The sequence below is a fragment of the Peromyscus californicus genome, unplaced genomic scaffold, assembly GCF_007827085.1.
Source record: "Peromyscus californicus insignis strain IS unplaced genomic scaffold, ASM782708v3 Scaffold_3__1_contigs__length_106647218, whole genome shotgun sequence".
NCBI lineage: Eukaryota > Metazoa > Chordata > Mammalia > Rodentia > Cricetidae > Peromyscus > Peromyscus californicus.
The window spans coordinates 62,231,959-62,256,864 of NW_026294551.1; the positions used below are offsets into that span (position 1 = coordinate 62,231,959).

Sequence of the window (24,906 nt, forward strand, 5' to 3'; positions counted from 1 at the left end):
AGTCCAGAGATATGAACCCCAGACCTAGAAATGCCCACTGGTTCCACCAGCTGCCTGACGGCAAACAGAGACAATGGGTCTCTGTAGGACTCTGATAGGTTCCTAGTCCCCTGACCCTGACTCAAGAAGTGGGAATAGGGACAAGAGGAGCCTGCACTAAGCAAGAAGCCCAATGCGGGACCTTCACTGCAGCCATGGGGCTGTGCTTTGAAATGTCAATGTGATTTGCATACTGGATGGCGGGCTAAAGGTGTCCAAATGGTAAAGGGACTGAAACCGCTATTTGCAGTATTATATGCCGTAGAGGAATACGCTGTGAGGTGCTAGCCAGATTCCAGCAAGCAAACTGTAAAGTGCTTGGTAAACTATTGAGTTTCTTGGAGGCCCACAGCGGGTTGCAAATTTCTATCTACTTTGCAGAGCCTGTTTGGTCGGCCGCTGGGCACTCTGCAAAGCGTGCTGCCCTCTAGAAGCCGAATGGTTTGCCAGCTGCAGAGCCGGCGCCCTCAGATTGCCCTGCAGCGCTGAGTTTGGCGAGCACCGTTGCAGAACCTACAGAGCCTAGAGGGGCTGGACTAAGTCGAGACTCTGCCGCCTCCTGGCGGTCAGGGAAATGCGATCCGGCCGCGCCCTAGACTAAGGACTGCCGCAAGGAAGGACCTGCGCATGCGCGAGCCCCAAAACACTCCTGCTTTATCCTGTGGGCGCTCACTACTCTCCACCCGGCTTCAGATTCTCTCTTGCGTTATTTATTCAACAAAAGTTGACCAAGTCCCCTTAGGGATTGGCGGTTCCCTCTCACAGAGATACTGTGGCGGGTCAATCATCTCCCCTGATGACACTGAGCTTGGTGGACCATTCTTTTAAGTCATGGCCTTCCTGTTAGGCCTCCCTCAGGTAGTGACAGGAAAATGGGACGGGGCTGGCCCATACAGGCCTCTGGGATGAGAACCAACTTTAGGTCTAAAGGCGAGAGGCTCTGTGAAGCTATGAAAGCTGAACCAGGGAAGTTGCAGCAGAGGCCAGTGAGGAATGGTGGTAGGAGCTCCCATGCGATGCTGTGCTCTCCCAGGCACACCAAGGCAACATCACCTTTGTGATGTGCTGACTCTCCCCCGTGGTCCACCTGTGCCTGAAGTCACACTCCAGTCTTCTGGCTTGGGCATGAGCACACGACTCCGACCTAGCCAGTAATAACCCTCCCTCCAGAGGACTATAGCTCTGGACCTACGTTTAAGCTGGGAGAAGCCAACAGGTTCTGATGACCCCGAAGGGTATGGACACAAGTCCTTTAGGATGTTAACCAAGCACCTGAATACACCAGTACCTAAGACCACACACATTCCTCCTAACAGGAGATAAGGCCTGTGGGGGTCTCTGTCCTAGTCCACATGTCAAGAAGCACAGGACTAGGGCTTTCTACCGAGCAGCACCCTCCAAGCCTTCTTCTAGGCACCACTCCCTGCCCTGGGCCTCCGCTGGCTTTGAGTAAGTGTTGGGAACTCTCTGAGAACATTTTCTCATCTGTAACCTCAGACAACATAATGCAATCAATGTGGAACCTGCCACTTCCTACCCAGTCATCTCTCTACCTCTGGCTATCAGCAGACTTCAGGTGGCCTTACAAGGATCTAGCCTGGGTGGCCATGGAATGAAACACCTCACCACAGCACCCCAAGAACCTGTGTCCTCCTGTGAATCGTGGCCAGGCAAGTAAAAGGCCCTGGTGGGTAGGCAGCCTCCAGGCCCTAGTCATGTCGTTCTGGTATAGTCCCAAAGTAAGGATTCCACCTAGGGTTCCACAACTCCCCAAGAAATAGTAGGCTTGCCAAAGTCAGCCACACACAGTTTTTTTGGTTTGTTTTTTAATTAAAACAGCAATAGGTTCCTGCCCAGGGAAAGGCTGGGAAAGGCAGGCCTTTCTTCACAAAAATATATTTTCTTTCTTTCTTTTTTTTTTTTTTTAAAAACACCACCAAAGTAAACCTATTAGCTCCCATGAGCTGGTCACACTTGGAGAGTTGGTATGGCTCCCCTGGTGGCCTTGTGCAAAGAGCTTGAGCCATTCTGTAGACTCCAGCCTGAGCACAGGGGTAGCTGTGATCCTGCTGGCACGTAGGGTTAAGTGACCAGCTTCAAACCATGCAAGAAAAACCAGCGACACCCACAAAGCAAAAGGCAACAAGGATAATAGTTTAAAAATAAAGGCAAATATCACTAGAGGTGGAGGCTAGGGGCTAGGTCAGTGTGCCCCCAAGAGACCACTGGCCAGTGCTGGGGGATGGCCTTGGGCAACTCAACACACCTCCCAGGAAAGTCTTAGGGGATTCCCATGACTCATCCCCATAGTGTGTCCTCAGCACCCGAGACAGGATAGAGATGTCCGTGATCCAGGCCAGTGTACAAAGTCCATTCAGTTGTGATTTAAAATATATATACAACCTGGGTAGCATCCAGGACAGTACCAAGGCTATGGCCTGTCCACAGAAGCACCGGCTGCCTCCTCTTCAAGAGGCAACAGCATCTGCGGGGGGTACAAAGGCCCCTCCAAATTCATATCTTGGGTGGAAGCCTGAGACCCTGGGAGCAGCAACAGCAGAGGCACTGTGGGGCCCATATGGGCCTGGCTAGGAGCCCCCTGAGGTCCGATTCTTTGGCACTTGGGAGAGCTAGTTGCCAAGCCAGACAGGAACAACCCCCTCAATTCCTCCTGGAATGCCCAGGACCAGAATGGCAGTAGCTTATGGCTGTAGGTAAGTGCTGGCCCAGCGGAGGGGTATGGGATGCTGGCAGACCAGTGGGGTCCCAGGCCTATGAATCCTCTCCCAGGATCTCCTTCACAAAGGCAGCAATGTCCGTCTTCTTAGTTTTGTGCAAGGTGAAGAAAGGGTGTTCCTGGTAGGAAACAGAGGCACAATTTCTGAGGGTGAAGGGGTACAGGAGGAAGTATAAAGGGGAGGCCCCCCCAGGCCTGATCCACCCCAGCATGCTCCTCCCGCCTGGCCAACTCCTGCTGTCTACTACCCCAGAAGCCCTCCAAAACCATCAGAGCTTGTGGCTCTGCCTCAGTCTCCCGCAGTAATGCTCCCACTATACAAACATCTCCTTCCTCAAGGGTACCAGGCCTCTGCTCTACTAGACCCTCTACCCTTCTTTCATCAGCAAAAAGCCCATATCCATCCTTCCAGCTCAGTTCAAATGGCATCTCATCTAGGAAGCATTCTCTGATGCCACACTGACCTCTCTGCCCTACTGTCACAGCATTGTGCACCCTTCCACAAGGCCTGGGTTGTGCATGTAAACCCTCGGATGCAACCCTCTTCCAGGTAGCCCCACCCAGCCACTACACAGCACAGGGGCAGGCACTTCCCATGCACACTCACCATTAGCTCCAGGTAGCTCATGCGCTCGGCGGGGTTCTTCCTTAGGCTAGGAAAGAGGGCAGTGAAGCCAGGTTCACACGGAGGAAGCGAATCTAGACAGGCTGGGCTTGCCCCCATTAAGCAGCATACTCCTGGGGCCCAGAGAAGGAGCGAGACTGTCTGGGGGTCTCGCAAAGTGGCTTGGGGTCCATGGGTACAAACTACAGTCTTGTAGCAACTTTCCTTGCCTCTTGGAGTCCAGCTGTCTCCATGACACCAACCCTGAAGTGTTCTGCCTAATGACCACATACTAAATTATCCTTTATCAGAAGGGAAGGCTTCAATCAATGGTTCTGGAGCATGAAGGTCCAATCAGAAAGGGTCAGACTAATCAATGAGCCTCGCTGCTGGGCTCATCTGCTTTCAGTTTTTCTTGTTTTCTATTGAGAGGCTTTGTCTTGTTCTCCGAGCACCTCTTGGCCCACAACACACAAACGCTGGTTTGCTCTCACTAGTTTCTTCTTAAAAAGGGATTTTCTAAATCTCTTTTATAACCCCAGAGTTATTTACAAGAAGCCACTTTTACTTTCTGTGTGGTTATTTAATTATGGTTAGAGAACATGGTCTGTATAATTGCCTTTTTTATTCTTTTATAACTCTAAACATGATTTTTATAAAGCTTCCTTGAGCTTTCTGTAATTTGATAAAAACTTCTAGGCACCAATAAAAGCACACTTGGCTATGCATTTTAATCTTGGGTAATATACACAGTCTCACACACACACTACTCCTCCCCTCCTTGAGTCTACCTGATTCACCCTGTTCGGGGAAGTCTAAACGAAACCCTCCCACTGGGACTCGGGTTTTGCTCCCGCTGCAGCTGTCACTGCTTCCTGCCTCTTGCTACCGTGTGGCTCAAAGGGTTTCCTGGATGCAGGAGGAGAGGACGCAGCCCAGACACTCACCACTGGCTAGTGAAGTCCACAAACTCGGGCGAGAACTGGTCAGCTGGGAGCTGTGGGGATGGCTCCTCCACCACCTGCTTCAGCTGCTGGAACGGTGTCCCCCAGGACTCATAAGGGAATCGCAGTATGGCCATCTCGATCTGCAGTAGGAACAGCAGCAGAGTCAGCAGGCTCCAGACATCAGATGACCCGAACTTTGTACCCAGAAGCACAAAGTGGAAGGGACCTGGCCATCCTTCCCCAGTACCCCACGCCAGGCCAGTGGTGCTCTCACTGACTGCCCTCACATCCAGCAGTAGGTCAAGTACTGGGATGCCAGTACTAAGCATCTCTGACCGGGTTAGCAGAACTAGCTCAGACTAAGTCTAGCCCTGGGGGAGTGGCAGCCACAGACACCTTCCCACAAGGCAGCAGTCAGCAGAGTACCTCACTGCATCAAGTCCTAGTCCCTGTTGGCCCCAGCTACTCCCTCTCCAATACCTCCCCAGCACAGACTTCAATATTCAGGGCCACCTATCCAGCTGTTGCTTTTACTAGTGAGGACAACAGGGCATGGCGGACTCTCCTGCATGGACACCTCCTGACTGGGAGAGCAGGCTGTAGCCACCATAAGGAATGGAAGAGATACCACTCAAACAAATGCAACTGGACAAACAGAGCACTAAAGGGGCTTCCCCATCAGTCTCCAGGCCTTTCCAGCCCACATGAGAGCAGCATGGGCGGGAGGGGAATGTGTGCCACCCTGTGTGTCTGTCCACAGGACAGAACCGTGCAGATTCAGCATTGCCAGACTCTACGGTGGGGCCTTTCTGCAGACCATAAGAGAAAGCTCAGCGGCACCATATACCTAACCAAAAGCACCAGACCCCGGGCCTCAACCATCTTGTCTGATGATCTTTTTTTCTGAAGAGCTTAGAAAATGATAAAGAAAAGCTACCTCGGCGTAGGCATAAGGCAGTCACCTATCACAAGGAATTATTTACGGAAAGACTGACCACCCCCAGGAGGCAGCCCCCTCTAACAGCTGAACATCAGGGAGAGCAGTGGACATGGGGACCCTCTTCCTCCAAGTCCACTCAGGTCAGCACTTCGTCAACACTCCTTCCTGGCTGAGAACGTTCCTGAGTGTGACCTGTGTCTGTGGGGGGAACCCCCTTGTGTTCTGAGACATAGAAAATGTGTGTGAACAGAGCTCCTGGGGCCACCCTGAGGGGGATGCGTTGAACTGTGTAACTGCTCCCTAGATGACAGCATTTTAAGTGGAAATGTTGGGCCAAGGATAAACGTGAGGGGTGGACCTGGAGGAAGAGGTTCTAGAAAATCTGGAAGGTATCCCAAGTCTTGCTCCTATTTCCACAGCCTGAAAAGCTATTGTAAAACTTTGACCCCAGCCTTCAAGATTAAGCCTCTTTAACAACAACAAAAATGTCTTACCTAAAAGTCATGAGATCAACCATGGGAAGAGTCTCAGAACAATTAGACACGAGGTAACCAAGAAAATGGGCAGTGTGTATTGGTAACGGTGACTCCAGATGGCCAGAACGTCGCTTTTTGTTAAAGGTCATTGCAACTGCAGACAGATTGTTCTTGCTATATCAAGAACTAAGGTACCAGGACATTTTCCCACCCATGTGTAGTAGAGAAGTGCCCCCACCTTCAAAGAATTCAACTCCATTGCAACATTGTGCTGGCTAGTTTAATGTTAATTTGACACAAGCTAGAGTCATCTGGGAAGAGGGAACCTCAATTGAGAAATGGTCCCCACCAGACTGGCCTATGAGCAAGCCTGTGCATTTTCTTGATTGGTAACTGATGTGGGAGGCCCCAGCTCACTGTAGGTATTCGACTCAACCTCTAGGCTGGTGGTCCAGGTGATGTAACAAAGCAGGCTCAGCCAGCCAGGAGCAGCCAGCCAGGAGCAGCACTCCCCCATGGCTTCTGTTTCATTCAGGTCCTGCCTTCAGGTTCCTGCCCTGACTTCCCTCAGTGAAGGGGTGTGACCTGAGAGCTGTAAGCCAAAATAAACCCTTTCCTTCCCAAACTGCTTTTGGTTATCATGTTTTATCACATCAATAGGTGAACTGGAGCTCTCTGCCAGGCAGTTCAAGAAGGCAGACGTGCATCCCTACACCTGGTCCAACTCAATCCTAATGGGCTAGCCCCTGCCCCTCCCGCCAAGCCAAGGATCCTCTCAGCCTCCACAAGGCCAAGATCCAGAGCCTCACCCTGCTGAGCCGGCAGAAATACAACAGGAACCTATAGTAACAGGCTCCTGGTGTGGAAAAGCTCAATTACTTTTTTTTTTTGAGGGTTGGGAAAGGTATTGAGACAGAGTCCCTCAAATTCACTATGAAGTTGAGGATAACCTTGAACTCCTGATCCTTCTGCCTCTGCCTTCCAAAGCATCACATCACAAAAGGGTGCTACCACAGGAATCACATCACAGGAGGGTGCCATCGTGCCCAGCTAAGAGTTTACCTTCTTGATTTGGAAATGGCTTGCATGGCAAGAAATAAACTTAGCATCAGCTGGGATTTCTTATCTACCCATGACTCTAGGGAAAAGGTTGACATCACAGAATCCAGGGAACATCCATGATGGTTCAACTGAGCCCTCAAGAAAGAGGTTCTCTACCTCCCAAATATCCTCTTACCCAAGAGGAATGTTTGATGGTGCATTTGTTTTCTTGGACACTGAAACCAACTCTTTCTTCTGGGATTTAAACTACCTGGAGTTCATGGACCCCAACACAGACACACCCCACCCCACTGGACCAGCAAGTGCTGCACCCAGCCCAGACAGTACCATGGTGATGCCGAGGCTCCAGACATCAGACTTGACATTGTAGCCCTTCTGATTCAGCTCAGGGTTGATCCTTTCAGGCTGCAAGAGAGACCAGAGGACTTGAACAGCCAGCCAAGGCTCCCTCCATTAGACCCTTCCTCTTCTACTCCATAGCAGAGTGCCACCAGGTTCCCCTGCTCACATGAGATAGGCCAGCAAGAGCCAGAGCCAATCCTTGCCTTCCCACCGGGCCCCCAGTCCTAAGGAACTCTGCCTTCCTAATAACAGGGATCACAGGTTCTACAGACTACAAGTTCATCCGAACAGGAATCTTGCAGCACAGGTAAATTGTGGCAGGAGGTACAGCTGGAAAAATCCAGCCCACTACATAGCAGCAGAATCTTGTCCTGTCCTCCACCTAGCCAGGATGCCCCCACTTACAGCCATATAAGGCTTGCAGCCAGCATCCATTGTCTTTGCCACGGAGTCCACCAGGTAGCCACTGATGCCGAAGTCACACATTTTCACATGCCCCTCCTTGTTGATAAGGACATTGGATGGCTTCACATCTACAAGGAGAGCATACCTTTCTCAGCCTGTGCCAAATGAGATGCTGTCTCCTCTAGTGCCCTGTGGTCCAGCAGCAGGTTACCCAATGCTCCAAGGTTAGGACAACGAAAGAGAAGCAGTGAGATGTGCAGCAGCAGGCCCCATCCCATAGCTGGACAATGAGTCAGAATGCACTTCAACCTATCCCTACCAAAGAGACATCAGAGCCCTGGAGACACTACCTAGGGGCTGGCTATGCATGCATACCACCTGCTAGAGACACAAATCTAGGAAGTGGGTGAATAATAGGGTGGGTGACGGTGTGAGGATGGGTCTGTACGTGCAAATGTGCCTCATAGGAGGCAGGAACTTCCAAGCAAAGGTCCATGTGGATATGTAAAGGCAAAGATGCACAGAGAAGGACAGGAAGATTCCATAGCAACGGGCCAACAATGATGACCCGAGGATGGAACTGGGGTAAGTACTGAGCATCCAAGTCGATATGGCCTCCTCCATTTTCTAAGCGCAGCGCAACCAAGTTAGTGGGAGGTTGTCTTTGTCTTTATTTTGTTTTATTTAGCTTTTGTTTTTTGAGACAGAGTTTCTTTGTGTAGTTCCTGGCTGTCCTGGAACTAGCTCTGACCTCGAACTCACAGAGACCTGCCTGCCTCTGCCTCCCGAGTGCTGAGATTAAAGGCGTGTGCCACCACGACCTGGCGGGAGGCTGATTCTTTTTTTTTTTTTTTTTTTTTTTTTTTAAAGATTTATTTCTTTATTATGCAGACAGTGTTCTGCCTGCAGGCCAGAAGAGGACACCAGATCCCATTACAGATGGTTGTGAGCCACCATGTGGTTGCTGGGATTTGAACTCAGGACCTCTGGAAGAACAGCCAGGGCTCTTAACCTCTGAGCCATCTCTCCAGCCCCGGGAGGCTGATTCTTAATAACTAATAACCCTGGAGGGGAAAAACCAGACTAGTGGCCACAAGGGCAAAAGGAGCCCAGAAAAGCTCAGGATGGTTGTGTGGGAGGTGAGAGGAAGTTTGTATCCGATTCCCAGAGTGACATGCCACGACCTAGGTGTTTCACAGCATATGAATGAGAAGTGGACAATGGAGCTCAGGAAAAGCAAGCATCCAGTTAGTTCCTCCTGTTCTGAGCACAGCAGACCCGAAGGTACAAACGCAGAAAGTGACCCACACTGCCCACCAGGTGTATCACAGTCTGTCCCTCCCTGAGCCTCAGTGGCTGGTGGAGGACACTGACCTCTGTGGATCACAGACAGCTTGCTGTGCAGGTGCTCCAGGGCCCGCACGATCTGCATAGGGGTGGGGGAGGCAGGACTGCTGTTATTCCAGGTAACACCAACGATAACAAAGCAGCCAACCTCATCCCCTCTAAACACACCCTAGCCCTGTCACCCAGCTCCTGCCCAGGCCCCAGATGTGCCCGTCATCCTGGCTGTCCTAGGACAGACTTGACAGCTTCCTGCCTTTCCTCTCACTCCACAAATCCCAAGCGGTGCTGCCCAAGGGCCATCACTAAGACCTACCAGGCCCCCAGGTTTCTATCACCCCGCTAGTAGAGTTACCTCCGGGGACTAGGAAAGAGAGAGGCTGGAGGCATGGGATGGTTTAAATGCTTCCAGGTGCAAACAGGATTAAAGGGCATCCTTGATTCTACCCCCTGCTCAGCTGTAGCAACACGCAAACCAGAGTTGTTACCCTCCTCTAGAAACAGTAGACTCAGAAAGCAAACATTGCCCTATCACAGCCCGGACCTCTGGGAGCTACCATGGGGTATCTTAGTATGAGGCAGTACTAAGCTCTTTTCTTCAAAATGGGCAGGAACCTGAGAGATGCATTCACAGGCCTGGAGGCAGGTAGTGGCCAAGCCTAAGGAGCTCCAGCCTGGGGCCTCTCCAGGAAGGTAATGCTCCAAGGTTTCAGAAGTACTGAGCCTCCAGGGGACAGCTGCTACGCCAAGATTCAGTCACACAGCAGGTTCTGTGCATGCTGGGTAGAACAGGCCACTCACAGACACAGCGATCTCGCCCAGGATATCCTCCGGAATTGTCATGTTCTTGTCCAGCACCTTCCGGTAGAACTTGTCCAGCGAAGTGTCCATGAGCTCCATGCAGATCCATACATCTCCCTAAGAGAACACCCAGTGCTTAGCTGGTCCACTAATGCTACCCAGCCCTGGACAACCTATAGGCTCCCAGTGGCCTCCCCAGCCCTGAACAGCCTGGCCTTGAGCACTAGGTGCAGCCTCCACCAAGGAAGGGACATTATGAACCACTCCCCACTCCCATACACACCTCAGATGTTCCTGAACCCCTCACCACCGCTGCCTGCCTTTCAGATTTGCCTTTCTGGCCCTCACCATGCAGTCCACGCCACCTAGCCCCAGTCTCCTCCACCTGTGCCCTAGCGCCATAGTGTTCCCAGGGAAGCAGGAGCCTAGTGTGTCCTGGGACTTTCAGGACACAAAGGGACAAGAACCAAATTCCTTTCACTGGAAATGACCTCTCCTCTCCCCAGCAAACCTGCACAGCCTTGAGATGGCCTCCAATAGAGGTGGCTCAGCCCAGAACTTCCTGAGCACAGAGTCAGCTGACACTTATATAGGGTATCAGCCCACCACATGAAATGTATAAGGTGGGGTCTGAGCCACCACTGGGACTTGAGAGAGGTCCAAAAGGAAAGCCAGGGCAGAGAACCACCATGAACCACTCAAGAGCTCCGAGATGGTAGGTCACCAAGGGAAGTCCCTGCTCCATGCTGACTCTGGGGCTCACCTCATGCTGTTCCCAACACTATATGCCTCCAGCTGGCTCAGGGGGCAGCTCTATACTCTTGATCCTAGACCTTATACCTTGCCTCACCCTCCAGTCCTCTGCATCTAGAATCTAGCCCAGATCGTTACCCCTCCACAGTGCTTCCCCCTTGGGGCTCACCCTGCATGCCCTCAGGTGCTAGCAGAAAGCAAATAGCCACAAATATAAATCTCAGCTGCTGAGTGCTGGGCCCCAGATCAGGCCCCTGACCACAACCTAAAGAGACCTGCTCAGACACCTGCTTCATCTTCAGACAAGGAAACCGAGGCACAGAGTTGCCCAGGAACAAGGAAGCCAGGCTTCCAAGCTTGCCTCTCCAGATCCCATCTAAGCTGCCTTAGGTGACAGAGAGCTCAGTGTGGCTCCCCTGTATCCAAGGTCCCAGCAACTACACACAGTAGCAGTGGCATGGCAGTAGCGGTTGGCAAGAGGTGGGCAGAGACAGAGCCTACCTCTCTGAAGAGGGCACCGTAGAAGGTGACAGTGTAGAAACAGTCAACCGTGCGCATGTTGATGTCTAGGTCCATAAGCAGGCGTTTCTGCTCCTGTGAGTTCACAGTGGCCCGGATGCGCTGCAGGAGAGATGCATGTCAGGGCCATGTGTAGGCCGCACCCCTTGCCTAGTCCATGAGGGCCAGGAGCCTTGGGGAATCCATGGCCTGGCCTGGTCTGAGAAGTTCTGCCTCAATGCGGGTGATGACAGCGAGGGACAGGGCCACAGGCAGGTAGTCAACCTGCAGCTCAGTCCATGCCTCCTCAAGTGCTCCTCCGGCAGGGTGAGCCCTGCTTACCTTTACAGCCATGATGGTACCACTCTGGGCATGTCGCACCTTCTCCACCACCCCATAGGCTCCTCGGCCCAGCTCTGAGATGGTCACCAAGTCATCAGCCTCCACCTCAAAGTTCTTAAGAGGCAAAAAAGGAGAGGTGATTTGTGATCATCATCAAGTCAGAGACCGGCTCTTATCCCTCCCCCAGGAAAAAAGAGCAGAGGACAAGCGAATCAGATTCGAGTTTGAAGAGGCGGTATGCCATGCTGGGTGACCCTGTGGAAATCACTTAGCCAACCTGAGCCTGCCACAGATCTCTATAAAATGGGTTCAAAACCGAATACCTGGAGACTTTGAGAAGATCTCTTCCCTCTTTCACATACATCTCAGCAGAGGGAGACACTAGTCGATCATCTACTGAGTCTTTATGGGAGTTCCCTCCCCTGAAGGAGATATACGGGATTATGCAATCAGACTAACAGGACACCAGGCAATGACAGGAGCTGGGTAGGTAGGCGCTGCCAGAGGCTCCCAGCATGCTTTGCCCTGGTGCATATCCCCAAGTCGGGCTTCTCAACGGCAGGCAGTCTTTCGAGGCACTCAGGTATGTACGATATAGAGTCTAGGGTCTGACCTGAGGTCTGGGGCCCAGGAGCCTGCATGTCCAACATGCTGTTTCCAGGTGATACAGAAGTGGGAGAGTCATAGCCCACCCTCTGAGATAGGCAGTTCTGGGCTTCCCACAGCCCTATACGGCAGGTGGAATGTACTTCTTCCAGATAGGTTCAAGGCCACGTGGCCCAGGGCCACAACCAGCAAGACAGGAAAGAAGTTCTTCCCCAGAGCCAAGCTCTGCCTACCACCCATGGCCACCTCTCAATGGCCCTATGGGATGAGGCAGGAAGCCTCCCAGGGTCCAGTCACCACCTACTCTGTCTCCTATAGTGATGAAGGTCCGGGAGTCGAGGTTCCGAGGAGGTCTGTGGAGAAAGCAGAGCCATAAGCTTCTCTGGGAGAAGAAACAACGGGGGTATGAGGGTGAGATGTATCCTGGTCCTGGGGGCAGCTTACACAGCCACCCCATTTCAATGATTGTCTACTAGGTCTCCGTGTAACAGTGTGGCCAGGCGGCCCTGACAGAGCCCCCAAGACAAGGATTGGGAAGGCATGGAGCAAACGGCCAGTGCTCCTGAGTCTCCACTACAGCCACCAGGACAGGATGAGAAGAAACAGCTCTCTCAACCACCTCTGACCCCCATGTCCCTACTTCTTACTCACACTCCTGACCTCCTTCAAGAAGTTTCTCCAAGTCTGAACAGAGTGAGGAACTTAAGGCGGACTCACGTGGGGCTGGGCACAGGGGGCCTGGACACACAGGCTATCCGCAAATCCTTTTTCCTTTTGGACTTTCCTGAAGTGGAGAGAAGACAAGGATCAACTCTTAGTCCTGGGCTGGGCAGAGGTGGGGAGAGAGGTGACTCAGGCCCCTGCTCCTCACTACCTGCCCCTCCAGACATAGACACCCAAGGGACAGTGCGAGCAGTGTCAAGAGGACCCTCAGAGCCTTGAGGTATTCAGAGCATGGTCCCCCTCAGGCGGGGGGCCAGGCGCAGGCCTTCTCCCCAGCACAATGGCAAAGCCAAGCTCCACCCTCCTAGAAGCTGCCCTGCAGCAGCTGGGAGGCACCAGACAGCTGTGCCTATAAGACACACACACACACACACACACACACACACACACACACACACACACACACACACATACACACACTCGAATGCTCAGCTATGCATGAGTTTCCAGGCCTCTTACCACCAGGAATGGAATGCAGTCTGCCCAGTACCAATGTTCCCAACCACACAAAAGCTCATGTCCTAGGTCTCTGTTCTGAGCTGAGCTGTGTCTTTCAAAACTTATATGCTGAAGTCTTGACCCCCAGAATGTAACCTTATTTGGAGAATAGGGGGTTTTTTTGCTTTTTTTTTTTTTTTTTTTTTTTGGCAGAGTTAATTAAATCAAAATGAAGTCATTAGAGTTGGCCCTAATCCAGTGTGACAGGACTGGTGAGTGTGTTTGTGTGTGTGTACCTGTGCACACACATATGTACATGGAGACAAAACCTAGAGCTTTTTGCCTGCCAGGTAAGTAAGTGCTCTTCCAACACAACTGGTATCCTTATAATAGAGGAAATTGGGGTACAAAAGAGGAAGCCAAATGCCACCTCTAAGCCAAAGAGAGGCTTGAAAGAGAGCCTTCCTGCATGGCCTCTGGGAACTGCCTACCCTCCTCTCAAGTTCCTGCTGTGGAAGCTGCCTACTCGGTGGTCTCTGTAACAGCAACCCCTGCCTCACCATGTCCTTCTGCCACCAGGGTCAACCTTGGGGAGGGAGTGGCTGAGCCTGGGCTCCATTCAGGCCCCTGCTCACTGTACTTCCACTCTCTGAGTCTCAGTTCCCTCATTGGTCACACCAGAACACAGACATCCACTGGGGCAACAGAGGCTTGGCCTGGCGCATGACCTGAATGGGGTGGTACCCCAGGATCTCCATCTCCCACTTCTAGGGCCCCAGGGCTCGGCACCCACCGCTGGCAGCAGGCACTAACTCTCTCAGCCTCAGCTTCTCCAGGCAGTCGAGGCACTGACCCCCAAGTGGGGAGAAAACTCCAGGGAAAATCAGGGTAAGAAAGATACAACAAGTCTCCTCCCTGTCACACAGGACAGAAAAGCAGACCAAATGCCGGCCCCTCTCAGAAACTTCCTGCAAACTACCGCCAGCTCACTCTGGCTACCTAGCCCTATAGTCAGAACTGTCCACCATACCTGCCACCACCTGCCAGGAGACCCCAGTCCGTGAAGCCATGGCTAAACCAGATTCTGGCAGATCTGGCCGTAGCCTCACACAATCCAGAGCTTGGGATGTGACTCAGGTAGTAAGGCCTGTGTGTCCAGACCAGCCCAAAGTGGCTCTCAAAAGTACTGACTGGGAGACCAAGATGAGTAGCTGGGTTCACGGCAGACCCCTTTGGGTGAGGTGCGGGGTTCTCCCTGTGCTGAGGGGACAGGCCCTGGGTCTCATGCACCCGTGGGTCCAAGTCTTTGCCAGATGTGACCTCTGGCTACATGTGCTAGGGGTAGAGTTGGGCAGCTGCGAAAACTCAGTATGTACCCAGATTGGCTTATGCGCAAGTTCTCTCTCTGCACTTCGGCCTGGACTATCTAGTCTTCATTACTGATAGGAGGCTCTTTGCAAACAAAATATAAAGTGTTCCATAATAAAATGCACAGCTCTGCTTGCAACTTCTAGAGCCACAGCCCGACCCCCAGCCCTGGCAAACCTGCCTAAGGGGAGATCATAGTGCCACCCATCCACATCACTGCCACTTTCTGCTCTCCTGTGTCTCTTGCAGTGGACTGGGAGGTAGTATAAGATATGCCCTCTGCCAGGCCTCAATTGCCCCATCTGTCAAGGTCATGCCCACACCTGCAGTTGCGTATGGTGGTGAGCTTCTCTTATCTTCCCAGGCTGGGCAGCACACAGTCAGCTACCCTAACAGGGCCAGCAGCCTATGTTAGGAGCGACCCGAGCTACTGGTGCAGCCACGCCAGCTGTCATAGGGAATGGGCAAGGCCACCATGGAGACAGCCCAGAAAAAGGCCTCAAGCCACCAGACACCGCTGGCACTAGCCAATGCCAATGTCAGGGCTGGGCCCAGATGGTCAGGCAGCCTGGGGCTACCCACCAGGTGTGGCCCAAGGTGGTGACTGTCACCACAACAAACAGAGGCTCTTGGCCACCGTGAGCAAACCACAAGCCTGCCAGGATCGCAGGGTCCTTGGTGCAGGCCAGCCTAGCGCCAGGCATCTACATAGCTCACTCCAGCCTCACAGAAGCTCCTCAGGGAAGAAGTGAAGAAACTGAGGCTGATAGGGATTGAACCACCTACCTAAGAATCTACCACTGACATCAAAGCACCCACAGATGAGGGCGAACTTCTGGCCCCATCTCCTCCCACCTGTACCACTGCCCCCCCTCACACCCAGCTTTCCAACTTATTCCCTTTGCATATACTATTCTCTCGGCCTTTCGACCCCATCCAGTCTGGTACCTGATCCTGCCAGCTGACAGTTGCAACTTAGTCCCCGTGCCGTCCCTGAGTCCTCCTGGCCTCTACTGCCACTCCTCACGGTTACTTTCCCAGACGAACCACTCTGGAGCCAAGTGGTCGGGTTCAGCTGTCACTCTGCCACTTCTTTGCTATGCACTCTTAGGCAAATGATTATGCCTCTCTGGGCACCAGAGCCTCAGTATGATGCGGAAAGGTCTGGCAGACCTCCCAGGACCCAGCAGTGCCCAACAGAGGATAAGGGGGAGCTATCTGAGGCCACCACCCATGTTACACCCTCTTCTCCATGGCTCCATGAGGAAAAGTTTTTCACTGATCCACTGTACAAGTCAGGCCAAGGGGAGAGCTGGCTTGACAAAGGGCATTGTGAGCATATGCTGGAGTATGGATAGGATCCTGAACAGGCCGGCTTGCTCTAACATCCAACCATCAGCAGGGATAGACTGAGAGCACGCCCCTTGGTGAGAGCCCTGCATCATAAGACAGTAAGTCCCATCCCATGGTTTCCAATGATAAAAGTGACACTTATGCCTTGTTTACTTTCCCCACCCCTACCACCAGTGCTTAATATGGCATCTGGTTTCCAGGAGAAGTCCTGGGCCCCGGGAACTAAGCCAACCAAACTGGGAGCTAATGTTGCTGCTTAAGTGTCAGAGGCAAGATGTCCCATCTTCCCACTCAGCTGGCCATCTCCATCCAGCAGTCTTTTAGAGAATAAATGAGACCACCCACAACTGAACAGGGAAAACTGAGGTCCAAAAAGAAGGGAGGGCTTTTTTGGTGAGCAGCTTTCCCTTGGTAGCTAAAATGTGCCAGGTTCAAGTGCCTGGAGGTCAGCTGAGAACCTGATACTGGCTGGGGTAGTCACAGAATCACTGAGCCAGAACCTCTGGGCATGGCAGCCGGGCCAAGCCCAGACAGGAAAGGAAGGAAACTATGGCTGCCAAGGGCACGGCCCCTACCAATCCCAGGGCCCAGGACTGGCTTCACAGGTCAACGGGAGCAAGAATCCTTCTCCTCTGGCCACACCTCACTAGGTGGGACCCTTCATCCTGCAGGCTGTCAAAACTGCCCACTTCCCTTCCGTTAGAAATGACGTCTCTGACAGACCACCCACTCCCACAGCCACTCAGTGAGTTACCATGTGCCAGGCCGAAGTACTGGCCCTTGGCTCCCCCTGACACAACCTGCCTCTTGATTATGCCCAATCCTGCTGCTAATATCCAGGGCCCTTTGCAGCCCTGTCCCCAAGGAACCTGGCCTGTCACTGCACACTTGCTGACTCAAGACAAGCTTCTGAACTTGGTGACATTTGCAGTGATACAAGGGACCAAGGCCAAGATTGTTCCTGCAGCCACACAGGTAGGCACCACACAAGTTGCGGCAGCCAGAAAAACACTCACCCACATAGACTCCAAGCTGTCCTAAACCAGCACCTCCATCAACCAGCACACAGAACCTCCCTTCCACCGAGGTCCCAGCACAAATGAAGCCAAAGCCAAGAGTGAAGAGGCACTGTGGTCCCAGACAGCTGACTCCAGTTTCCTTCCATTCTCATCTCAGGGCTGCCCTGTCGTCCACCATGTGGATGCAGCCTGGGCCTCGGTAGAACAGAGGGCTAAACACACGTTGGGCATACCAAAGTTCAATTTTTACCTATGTATTTTGAGACAGTCTCATGTAAGAACTCACTGTATGGTATACAGCTGAGGATGACATTGAAATTTTCTTTTTGAGACAGGGTCCTACAGCCTCTGACTCCTACGGGCTGAGATTAAAGGTATGCACCACCATGCCTATCTGCAACATTGAACTTCTGATCCTCTTGTCTCCACCAAGTGAATGCTAGTAAGCTCAAATTTTAAAAAGAACTGAAGGGGCTGGGGTGTGGCTCAGTTGGTAGAGTGCCTACCTAGCATGCATGGGGCCCTGGACTGAATCCCCAGAGACCCTGAGTTTGATCCACAACACCACATAAAACCAGGAGTGGTAGGGCACATCTGTCATTAAGTCTCAAAAAAAGAAAAAAGAAAGAAAAGAAATATGAGGTGTGGTACTGGGGAGATGGGGAGTAAAGGGAATATGAGGAAGAGGGAGAGAAGGAAAAGGAAGCCTAACCAGGAGGGGGTCACAGAGGAGGCTTCACCAGGCGCCCATACATGGGAGGAAGGTTCAGCTGAGCCGCTCAGGGTCAGGGACTAGCTGTGGGTGCTGTTGGACACAGCATCCCTGAGAAGTCAGGGCAGCCCCAGAACTCCAGCTCGGCCAAGGCACTACCGCAATCCAGCAGGCAGGGAGAAGGGTCAGGGCAGGAAGCTGCTGACTCTCCCAAGGCCAAGTATGGCTAGGCTTGTTGTCTATGTGGCCTAGTAAGATAGAGCATTGTCTCTGCTCTTTATGTGAAATGGCAAAGAAAAATCTATAGGGGCTGCTGGGCACACAGGCCTGACAGATATGTGCGACATGGAAAACCAATCAAGGGGAGGCTCAAGAGAATTCAGAATGAGCCCTGCACTCCCCAGGCTAGCACCAGATGTGACATCGATGAAATCCTACTACCTAAGAAACTAGTCCAGGAGATTCTACCCTTAGGTCAGCCCCACACCTTCAAGGCTTCCCTCACTGATGTTTTCAATGCCACTGAACAACAAAGCTGAGTGACAGGGACAGGTCTGCAGAAAGGCCCGAGCACCTCAGTTCTGTAATCCCCTCTTAATTCCCTCAGGCTGCCCAGGCAGTCATAGTAGTCTACAGCCGCAGTTTAGGAAGCAGAGGAGAAAGAGATCCTAGAGCAGCGGTTCTCAACCTGCAGGTCCAGATCCCTTCGGGGGTCAAATGACCCTTTCACGTGGTCGCCTAAGACCATCAGAACACACAGATCTATACATTATGATTCTTAACAGTAGCAAATTATGGTTACGAAATAGCAATGAAAATCATTTTATGGGTGGGGGGTCACCACATCATGAGGAGCTATATTAAAGGGCCAAAGCATGAGGAAGGTTGAGAAGCGCTGTCCTAGAGCATAGTGAGTTCTGGCTCTCCGACCAGCGAAGCCTGTGTCACAGATCTTATGAGTACATCATCAAAGTCTATTTATCCACCTCCCAATGAAAAGTAGCCACAATCCCACCAATTAAATAATAACAGATGCCATTTGTTTGGGAAACACTATCTCCCATCTTTACTACCACCCTGCAGGGGAAAGATGCTTCCTCCCACTTCGGAGAAGAGGGCTGAGTCAAAGAGGACATGCCATTTACCCAGGTGAGGAAGCAATGGAGTCAGGACCAGATCCTAGACCCATTATAGCTGTAACGACCAGAACCCGACACCTGGCCACTGGATAAGGCCATCTGCATCCATAAAGGCAGGGCTCGCTAGCTCATTTTGCTGGAGGAAAAAAACAAAACAAAACCTTGGGCTTCTCCAAAAGATGGGCCCTACCCACGGGACTGAAACCTACACAAAGTGTCGAGAACGCACCAGATGCAATTTGTTCAAAATGTCATGTTGCAAAATGAGCAGAATAGGGATCTGAACCCAAGTAGTTCAACCTAGCTGACCCTGCAAGCTGCTCCTGGCTTTCCTCAGGCCCTGTTCTCTGGGCCAGGGGCAGTCAACAACAGCTGCCACCTACTCCTAAATAGTGAGCAAGAGGAAGCAAGAGTCGTTTACCTAACAGAGGAAGTTCCTGGACAGGATAGGAGGGCCTGCCCAGAAGCCAGGTCCAGCTCAAGAACAGACAACCTGTGGTGTCCAGCTCAGAGCCAGGGGCAGCCTACAGGGCCAGGTACGTAACCCCCTACCACAGTCTGCCAGACATTGCCCCTTTAAGCTATAGGCAGTGACTGGCATGCCCATGGTGAGTCAGCACCCAGCGCCTGCTGATTCACCCACCGGAAGCCTGGCTGCCTCTCCCCACACAGGCTGACTGGGAACTTTACTGCCTTCAGGCCCTGAGCCACAGGCTGGCTGATAGAGAGTTTCCTGTGCGTCACACTCGGACGGGGGGAAGTCCCCAAGGTGCCACCCTCTAGTCTTTCCAACTCCCGGGACAGGAGGAAAGCTATAACCACAGCAGGCAGGACCAGGACAAGACATTCAGTGCTCCTGCAGCCTCACTGGGCTGCCAGAGGCACCAGCCACCAAGGAGCTCCAGTGAGAATACCCCCAACAGAGCGACAAAGGCCACCCCTAACAATATGCACAGGGTTCCCCAGACCACCCTGAGCACACGTGTCCCTGTACCAGCTGCCCTTGGCCTCTGACCGCAGCCAGTGGCCCACTAGCGAGCAAAGCTGAGGGACCTATGGGCCTCTCACATTTGGGGAGAACTTCCCAGGCTTGGGCACAAAGGACAGGCCGTCAGCTGTCCAGTGGGAAGTTCACAGATAAAATTCCCCACCAAAGGTCAGGTGCTACCACCCCCTGCTCTGTCCAAAGTTCTCCGCAAACAGGCTGGCAAGATGGCTCAGCGGGTAAGGGGACTTACTATCAAGCCTGATGACCCAAGTTCTATGCCCGAAACCCACGTGGTAGAGGTTGAACAAGAGAACTGACTAAGTGTATTCTGACTTCCACAGAGACGTCCATACATGTGCTATGCTGCGGCATGTGTGTATCTATATATGCATATGGAAGTGTAATTTCTTTTAAGTCTTCTGCAAAGGTGGAAAAGAGTTCCTGCAGGGTCCACACTGGTGCAGACTCACCAGGGCCTCCACCGACACCTTTGCATCTGTTGCAGGGCCCCAATGGGGGAAGCATCCACTGTTAAAGACTGCATGCACAGTAAGTGTTTCAGCAGGCCCCCAGGTCCGGTGGACACGGGGGTGATGGCCAGAATGCCAGGGTCCCACTGTTCCCCTAAGCAACTCATATAGGAACGGGACGCAGGGAGCACAGGAGAGATCATCTTGTAGTCCTGCTCTGGCTATCACAGCTATATAGCCTCGGTAAATGGTTAGTGTCCCTGAGCCTCTGTTAATGAGCAAATGGGGTGACGGGGAATAAACAAGGCAACGTACAGCACGTGGCAAAAACCTCCGTAAGTGACAACTCAAGCGTTTTCTGTTTGTTTGTTTATTTTTAGCTTTTCGAGATAGGGTGTCCTCTGTATCTTTGGAGCCTGTCCTGGAACTCACTCTGTAGACCAGGCTAGCCTCAAACTCACAGAGACCCACCTGTCTCTGCCTCCCGAGTACTGGTATTAAAGGCGTGCACCACCACCATCTGGCCCAACAACTCAAGCGTTTTTTGGTGGATGGATATTGTTATTCCACCACCACAGATGTCTCCAGACCCCCTAAAAGGCTACAGGGATCCTGGGTCTTGGAGAGACTCTGACCTCCACCCAACCCACCCAATATCATGTCACCTAACCTACAATCTGCACATTTATACTGGCTCTCTCAGAAGACAGACCCAGACAGTCCAGTGCCAGGCCTCAAGACAACCAGCACATGAGGGTCAACAGTATCCCCAGTCAGCGCTTTGCTACATCACCCACAATCTCTCTCCCTTGTAATCTACAACTGCAACTTTTATTTTGATGCTGCATCTCTCGCCTGGAAGAGCTGAAATGCCTCCAAAGCAAACACTGCTTCCAAACCCTTCCTGAGTGGAGCAGCATCTAATTTCCTGGTTCTCAAGTTCCACGAGGTCTGCACGGCAAGTCCCTCCCCAACCACCTCCCCCAACAAGTGCCTCCCTAGTTACTCACAAAAGTTGGGCAATGGTCAGGGATCTGGCCTCCCACTTACATAAGATGCAATTACCCCGCCTACTGGGCTCCTGCACAGCCATGGAAGCCAGCTGCAGGGGACTGAAAAGGCCCCCGCCTGCCCAGGACAGCCTGCCCAGGACCAGGACTCCTGAGGTCGAGGCTTCCTAGGTCAGGAGAGAGAAGGCTACCCACTGCCCAAGCACTCTCTAAGTGCCTGCCATTCTGGCCATCTGTACTCTGCAGTTAGCTGCAATCCAAAGCTGGGCCCTGACCCCCTAGGGCTGAGCCTTTCCAGTAAGAAAAGCTGCAAACAGCCAAGGTCATGCAGCAACATTTTTCCCCCTGTGTACCAACTACGTGCCAGATGCTAAGCTAGGTTCTTGATCATCTCACTCATGCTGCCTTCAAACCATTCTACATTCAATCTCACATCACACCCCTGGTATCTGTTTCATTAATAAGGCCTGGACATGTCAAGAGACTGACCAGGTGAGGCAGCGGCAGATACAGCATGCTGAGGGTCAACCCATTCACAGCTCTAGGTCTAGTTTGGAATTCTCTTTTCTGCAGACCAACCTACTTAGTCTCTGACATGTCAAAAACGTCTTTCTCTCTTCCTGGGGAAAAAAAAAAAAAAAAAAAAACTCTCTTTGCCATCCAAGTCTTGTCCCCCTCACTTCCCATGACAAATGCTGCTGCCGCTGCAGCCCACGCAGCAGCACTGCCACCTCACAGAAATTTCCAGGAAAGCCAGCTAGTTACTTGGAGAAGACAAGCCCAAGCCTTGTACGGTTAGCCCCTAGCCCAGCAGCTAGCCCGAGTAGCAAACAACAGGTCTGAAAGCAGCAGTCCAAGAAACACCAAGTGCAGGAAGAGGTCAGCTCCTAATGTGCAGTGAGAAAACTGCCACTGAGTCAGACAGAAGTAGGCAGCACGGGCTGAGCTATGAAGTGGAGCCGCCAGGAAGTTCTACAGAGACAGCCCCAGGGAGGAGTGCAGGAGGCCGGAGTGCAGGCGGCCAGCGTGCAGGCCAGCAAGGTATGGGCTAAGGAGGACTCACAAGGATGGAGGGAGCTGGAGGAGAGGAGGAGTTCTGAGTTCAAGACTAGGCAGGGTTCCGGCATTGGAAACACAGCCCTGGGGCCCAGAGGAGAATAAATTCCAGCCTGGACACAATCCAGCAACCTGGCCTGAGGGGGCTGGTGCAGCCCAAGGACCCTCTAGCAGGGATCAGTGAAATCCCGGCTGAGTCCAGGATGCAGCCCAGAAGCCTAAACGAGGAGCTCACGATGAGGCTCCAGACTTGGGAGCCGGGTTAGGAGAACGAGTCCTGCCTGGGTGCAGTCCCACGGCCTAAGATCCGGATTCCAATGAGGTCCGGTGAGGTCCCGGGCTTGGGCTGGACCCAGTCCTGAGCTGGAGTGCCGCTGCCCATACCCGGCCCGGAAGGGAGTCCAGTGTCCCGGACGGGATCGAACTTAGTGTGGTTCGGGCCGCGCGGTAGGGCGGGAGAGCCTACCTTTGGTCTGAGGCAAGTTGGCCGGCGGGCTCGCGGCGGGCGCCTCCATGCTGTGGACGGTCGCGGCGGAGAGCACTAATCTAGAGGACAGCAGACTACACCGGAGCCGGGCGCGCTCATGGCTGCTGGCGGCGGGCGGCGGACGACCGGCGATGGGGAGCGGAGAGGCGACGGTAGCGAGGGTCCGAGGCGGGCGGCGCCACAGCCACACTGGGCAGCGCCGGACGCCGGTCGACGGCGCCACGCAGACCCCGCCCCTCGCGCTGATTGGCCCGCCTGAAAAGGCCCTTGCCTATCAGACACCGACCGGACTGTCACGCACAAGCCCCACCCTCCAGGAGCCGGAATCCAACCCTGCTTTCCCCTAGTCCAACCCGGCTCCGCCCTCTTGCCCATCAAGATGACAGCCCTACCCACTCGCCGGATTGTGCTGGCGTGGTCCTGGGTGCCCCAGCCTGTGCCCCCCTGCGGTGCAGCCTGTGCAGGTCGTAATCTGGAAAAAATATCTCAAGATCCCTAGGGTGGCCCGGCCTGGCCGATGCGGCTGGTGGGGTTAAAAGTGCTGCTCCTTGAGGGAGATTGGACTCCTAAGTGGCTGCGCCTTTCCGAGGGTGAGCTTCCATGTGCTCGCCTGTAGAGAGCAGCGACCTCGGACCTGCCTCCTAGGGCAGCAGGGAAAAACGAGATCCCGCGACGGCGCGTGCCAGGTGAGTGTTGACCGACTGTGGGAAAGAGTTTACTGCGCCTTGCTGAGCGCGCACGCGTTTAAGTCCTTGTGGCGGCAGCAGCCACGAGCACCTGATACGCCGGCACTTCGGGAGCGCGCCTGGATTCAGTGGCCAACCTGGTTGGTGCCTAGTGACCAAGTAACTGTTTGGGTTGTAACATTATAGCCTCTCTACTCCGAAGGCTGGGGGTAGTCTGAGATAACTAGGTGTCATTCCTAGCATTGAAATACCTTTGGGCAGCCTTGAGTGGGGTTCCATCCGTCGGTCGCTGAGCCTCTGTCCTCACACTAACCAGGAGTCTCTGGGATCGGATGGAAAGCCAGGCGTAGTGAGGGCAAGAAACACAAGGTCGGGGAGTCAAAGCCCGAGTGAGTCTTACCTCTCTGGCCAGCACTCAGGCCAGCAATGCTTGGTTTCTACCGCACCCCTCCTCCCGTGCCACCCGGCCCTCCCCATTAGGAATCCTGATTGTCTCATCCCCTGCTGTATCCCGAGGCTCAGCCCAGAGCCACGCACATAGTAGGTGCCTAAGAACTATTTGAGGAATGACCAGAGGAAGTAGGAAAGCATGCCACAGACATGGGTAAAGCGATTCCAGTCCCGTGCCAGCCTCCCAGGCACCAGGGTGACTCAGACAAGGTCCTCAAACAGGAGGAGTTTTAATGGGTTAGTCAGAGACCTTGACAAACAGCCCGGGAATCACAAACTCCATGCGGGGTGCTAAAAATAGATGCAAGAGTCCCAAGAGGAGGCCCTGCCTCACCTGGGTGGGGTCAAGGAAGGTGACCTTCATGGATTAGTAGCCAGGCAGAGAGGTAAGAGACCATCCTTGGAAGAACAGAGAAGGCAGCCCAGGGAGTGGAGAGCTGTCTATGAAGCCAGGCTAGGCTGCACCTGCACGTCAGTCAGCATGCTGGGGCAGGACGGAAGGAGGCCACTAGGGCTTTTTCCTTTTTTCCTCTCTGGCCACCTCTGGCAACAGAATCTATTGCCCTGATGTCTCTAAGTGGAGCTTAAGCTGGGGGAGCACCTGACCGCTCAGAAACTGACCAGAGCGCTGGCTCCAGCTCCCAATGGGCTGCCTCTTACTCTGGCTCCCAGGAGAGCAGACCCCTCTGCAAACTAAGGGAAACTCAGGTTTAGGATGGGAAGGGTTTCAGCCTGTGTCAGCATGTGGATGTTTGAGGTAGGCAGGCCCTGGAGTGACAGCTGGAGAAAGGGGGTGGTTCAAACCCAACGGCGGGGAGTGGGAGGGGGTGGGGGGGGACACCTCATTCATTAAACACATGCTGTGTGCCTAACATTGTGGGGTCAACGTTCAACGAAACAGGTACAACTCTGCTCTCAGGAAGAAATGGACTTTTGGCCTGTGTTAAATGATAGGATGTCTCACATTGGCAAATGCTGTCGGGGAAAAAGCAGAAGAGAGACAGTGTGTCTAGAGGTTGGGGTGTTATTTTAATGAGGGCAGTCAGAAAAAGCCTCCATAAAGGTGATACGGAAACAGAGACTTGAGGAGGCAAGAGAAAGGGTAAGCATT

General features: G+C 53.1%; 2 protein-coding genes across 2 annotated transcripts in view; one reads left to right on the forward strand and one right to left on the reverse strand.

The window, feature by feature from the left end:
- Positions 1 to 1,898: 1,898 nt before the first annotated feature.
- Map2k3 (mitogen-activated protein kinase kinase 3) lies at positions 1,899 to 22,892 on the reverse strand. The gene is made up of 12 exons (XM_052757273.1): positions 22,639 to 22,892; positions 12,614 to 12,680; positions 12,201 to 12,249; positions 11,291 to 11,404; positions 10,952 to 11,071; positions 9,698 to 9,814; positions 8,927 to 8,978; positions 7,553 to 7,680; positions 7,133 to 7,210; positions 4,328 to 4,467; positions 3,384 to 3,429; positions 1,899 to 2,895 (listed from the first exon to the last, which is right to left on the reverse strand). Exons 1-12 carry the CDS (start codon positions 22,685 to 22,687, stop codon positions 2,812 to 2,814), a joined length of 1,044 nt encoding a protein of 347 aa, XP_052613233.1. The 5' UTR covers positions 22,688 to 22,892; the 3' UTR covers positions 1,899 to 2,811.
- Positions 22,893 to 23,034: 142 nt separating this feature from the next.
- The window catches only part of Natd1 (N-acetyltransferase domain containing 1), a 29,119-nt gene continuing 27,247 nt past the window's right edge, over positions 23,035 to 24,906 (forward strand). The window contains exon 1 of the mRNA XM_052757274.1: positions 23,035 to 23,345. The gene's annotated coding sequence lies outside the window, so the exon portion shown is untranslated. The remainder of the gene's footprint in view (positions 23,346 to 24,906) is intronic.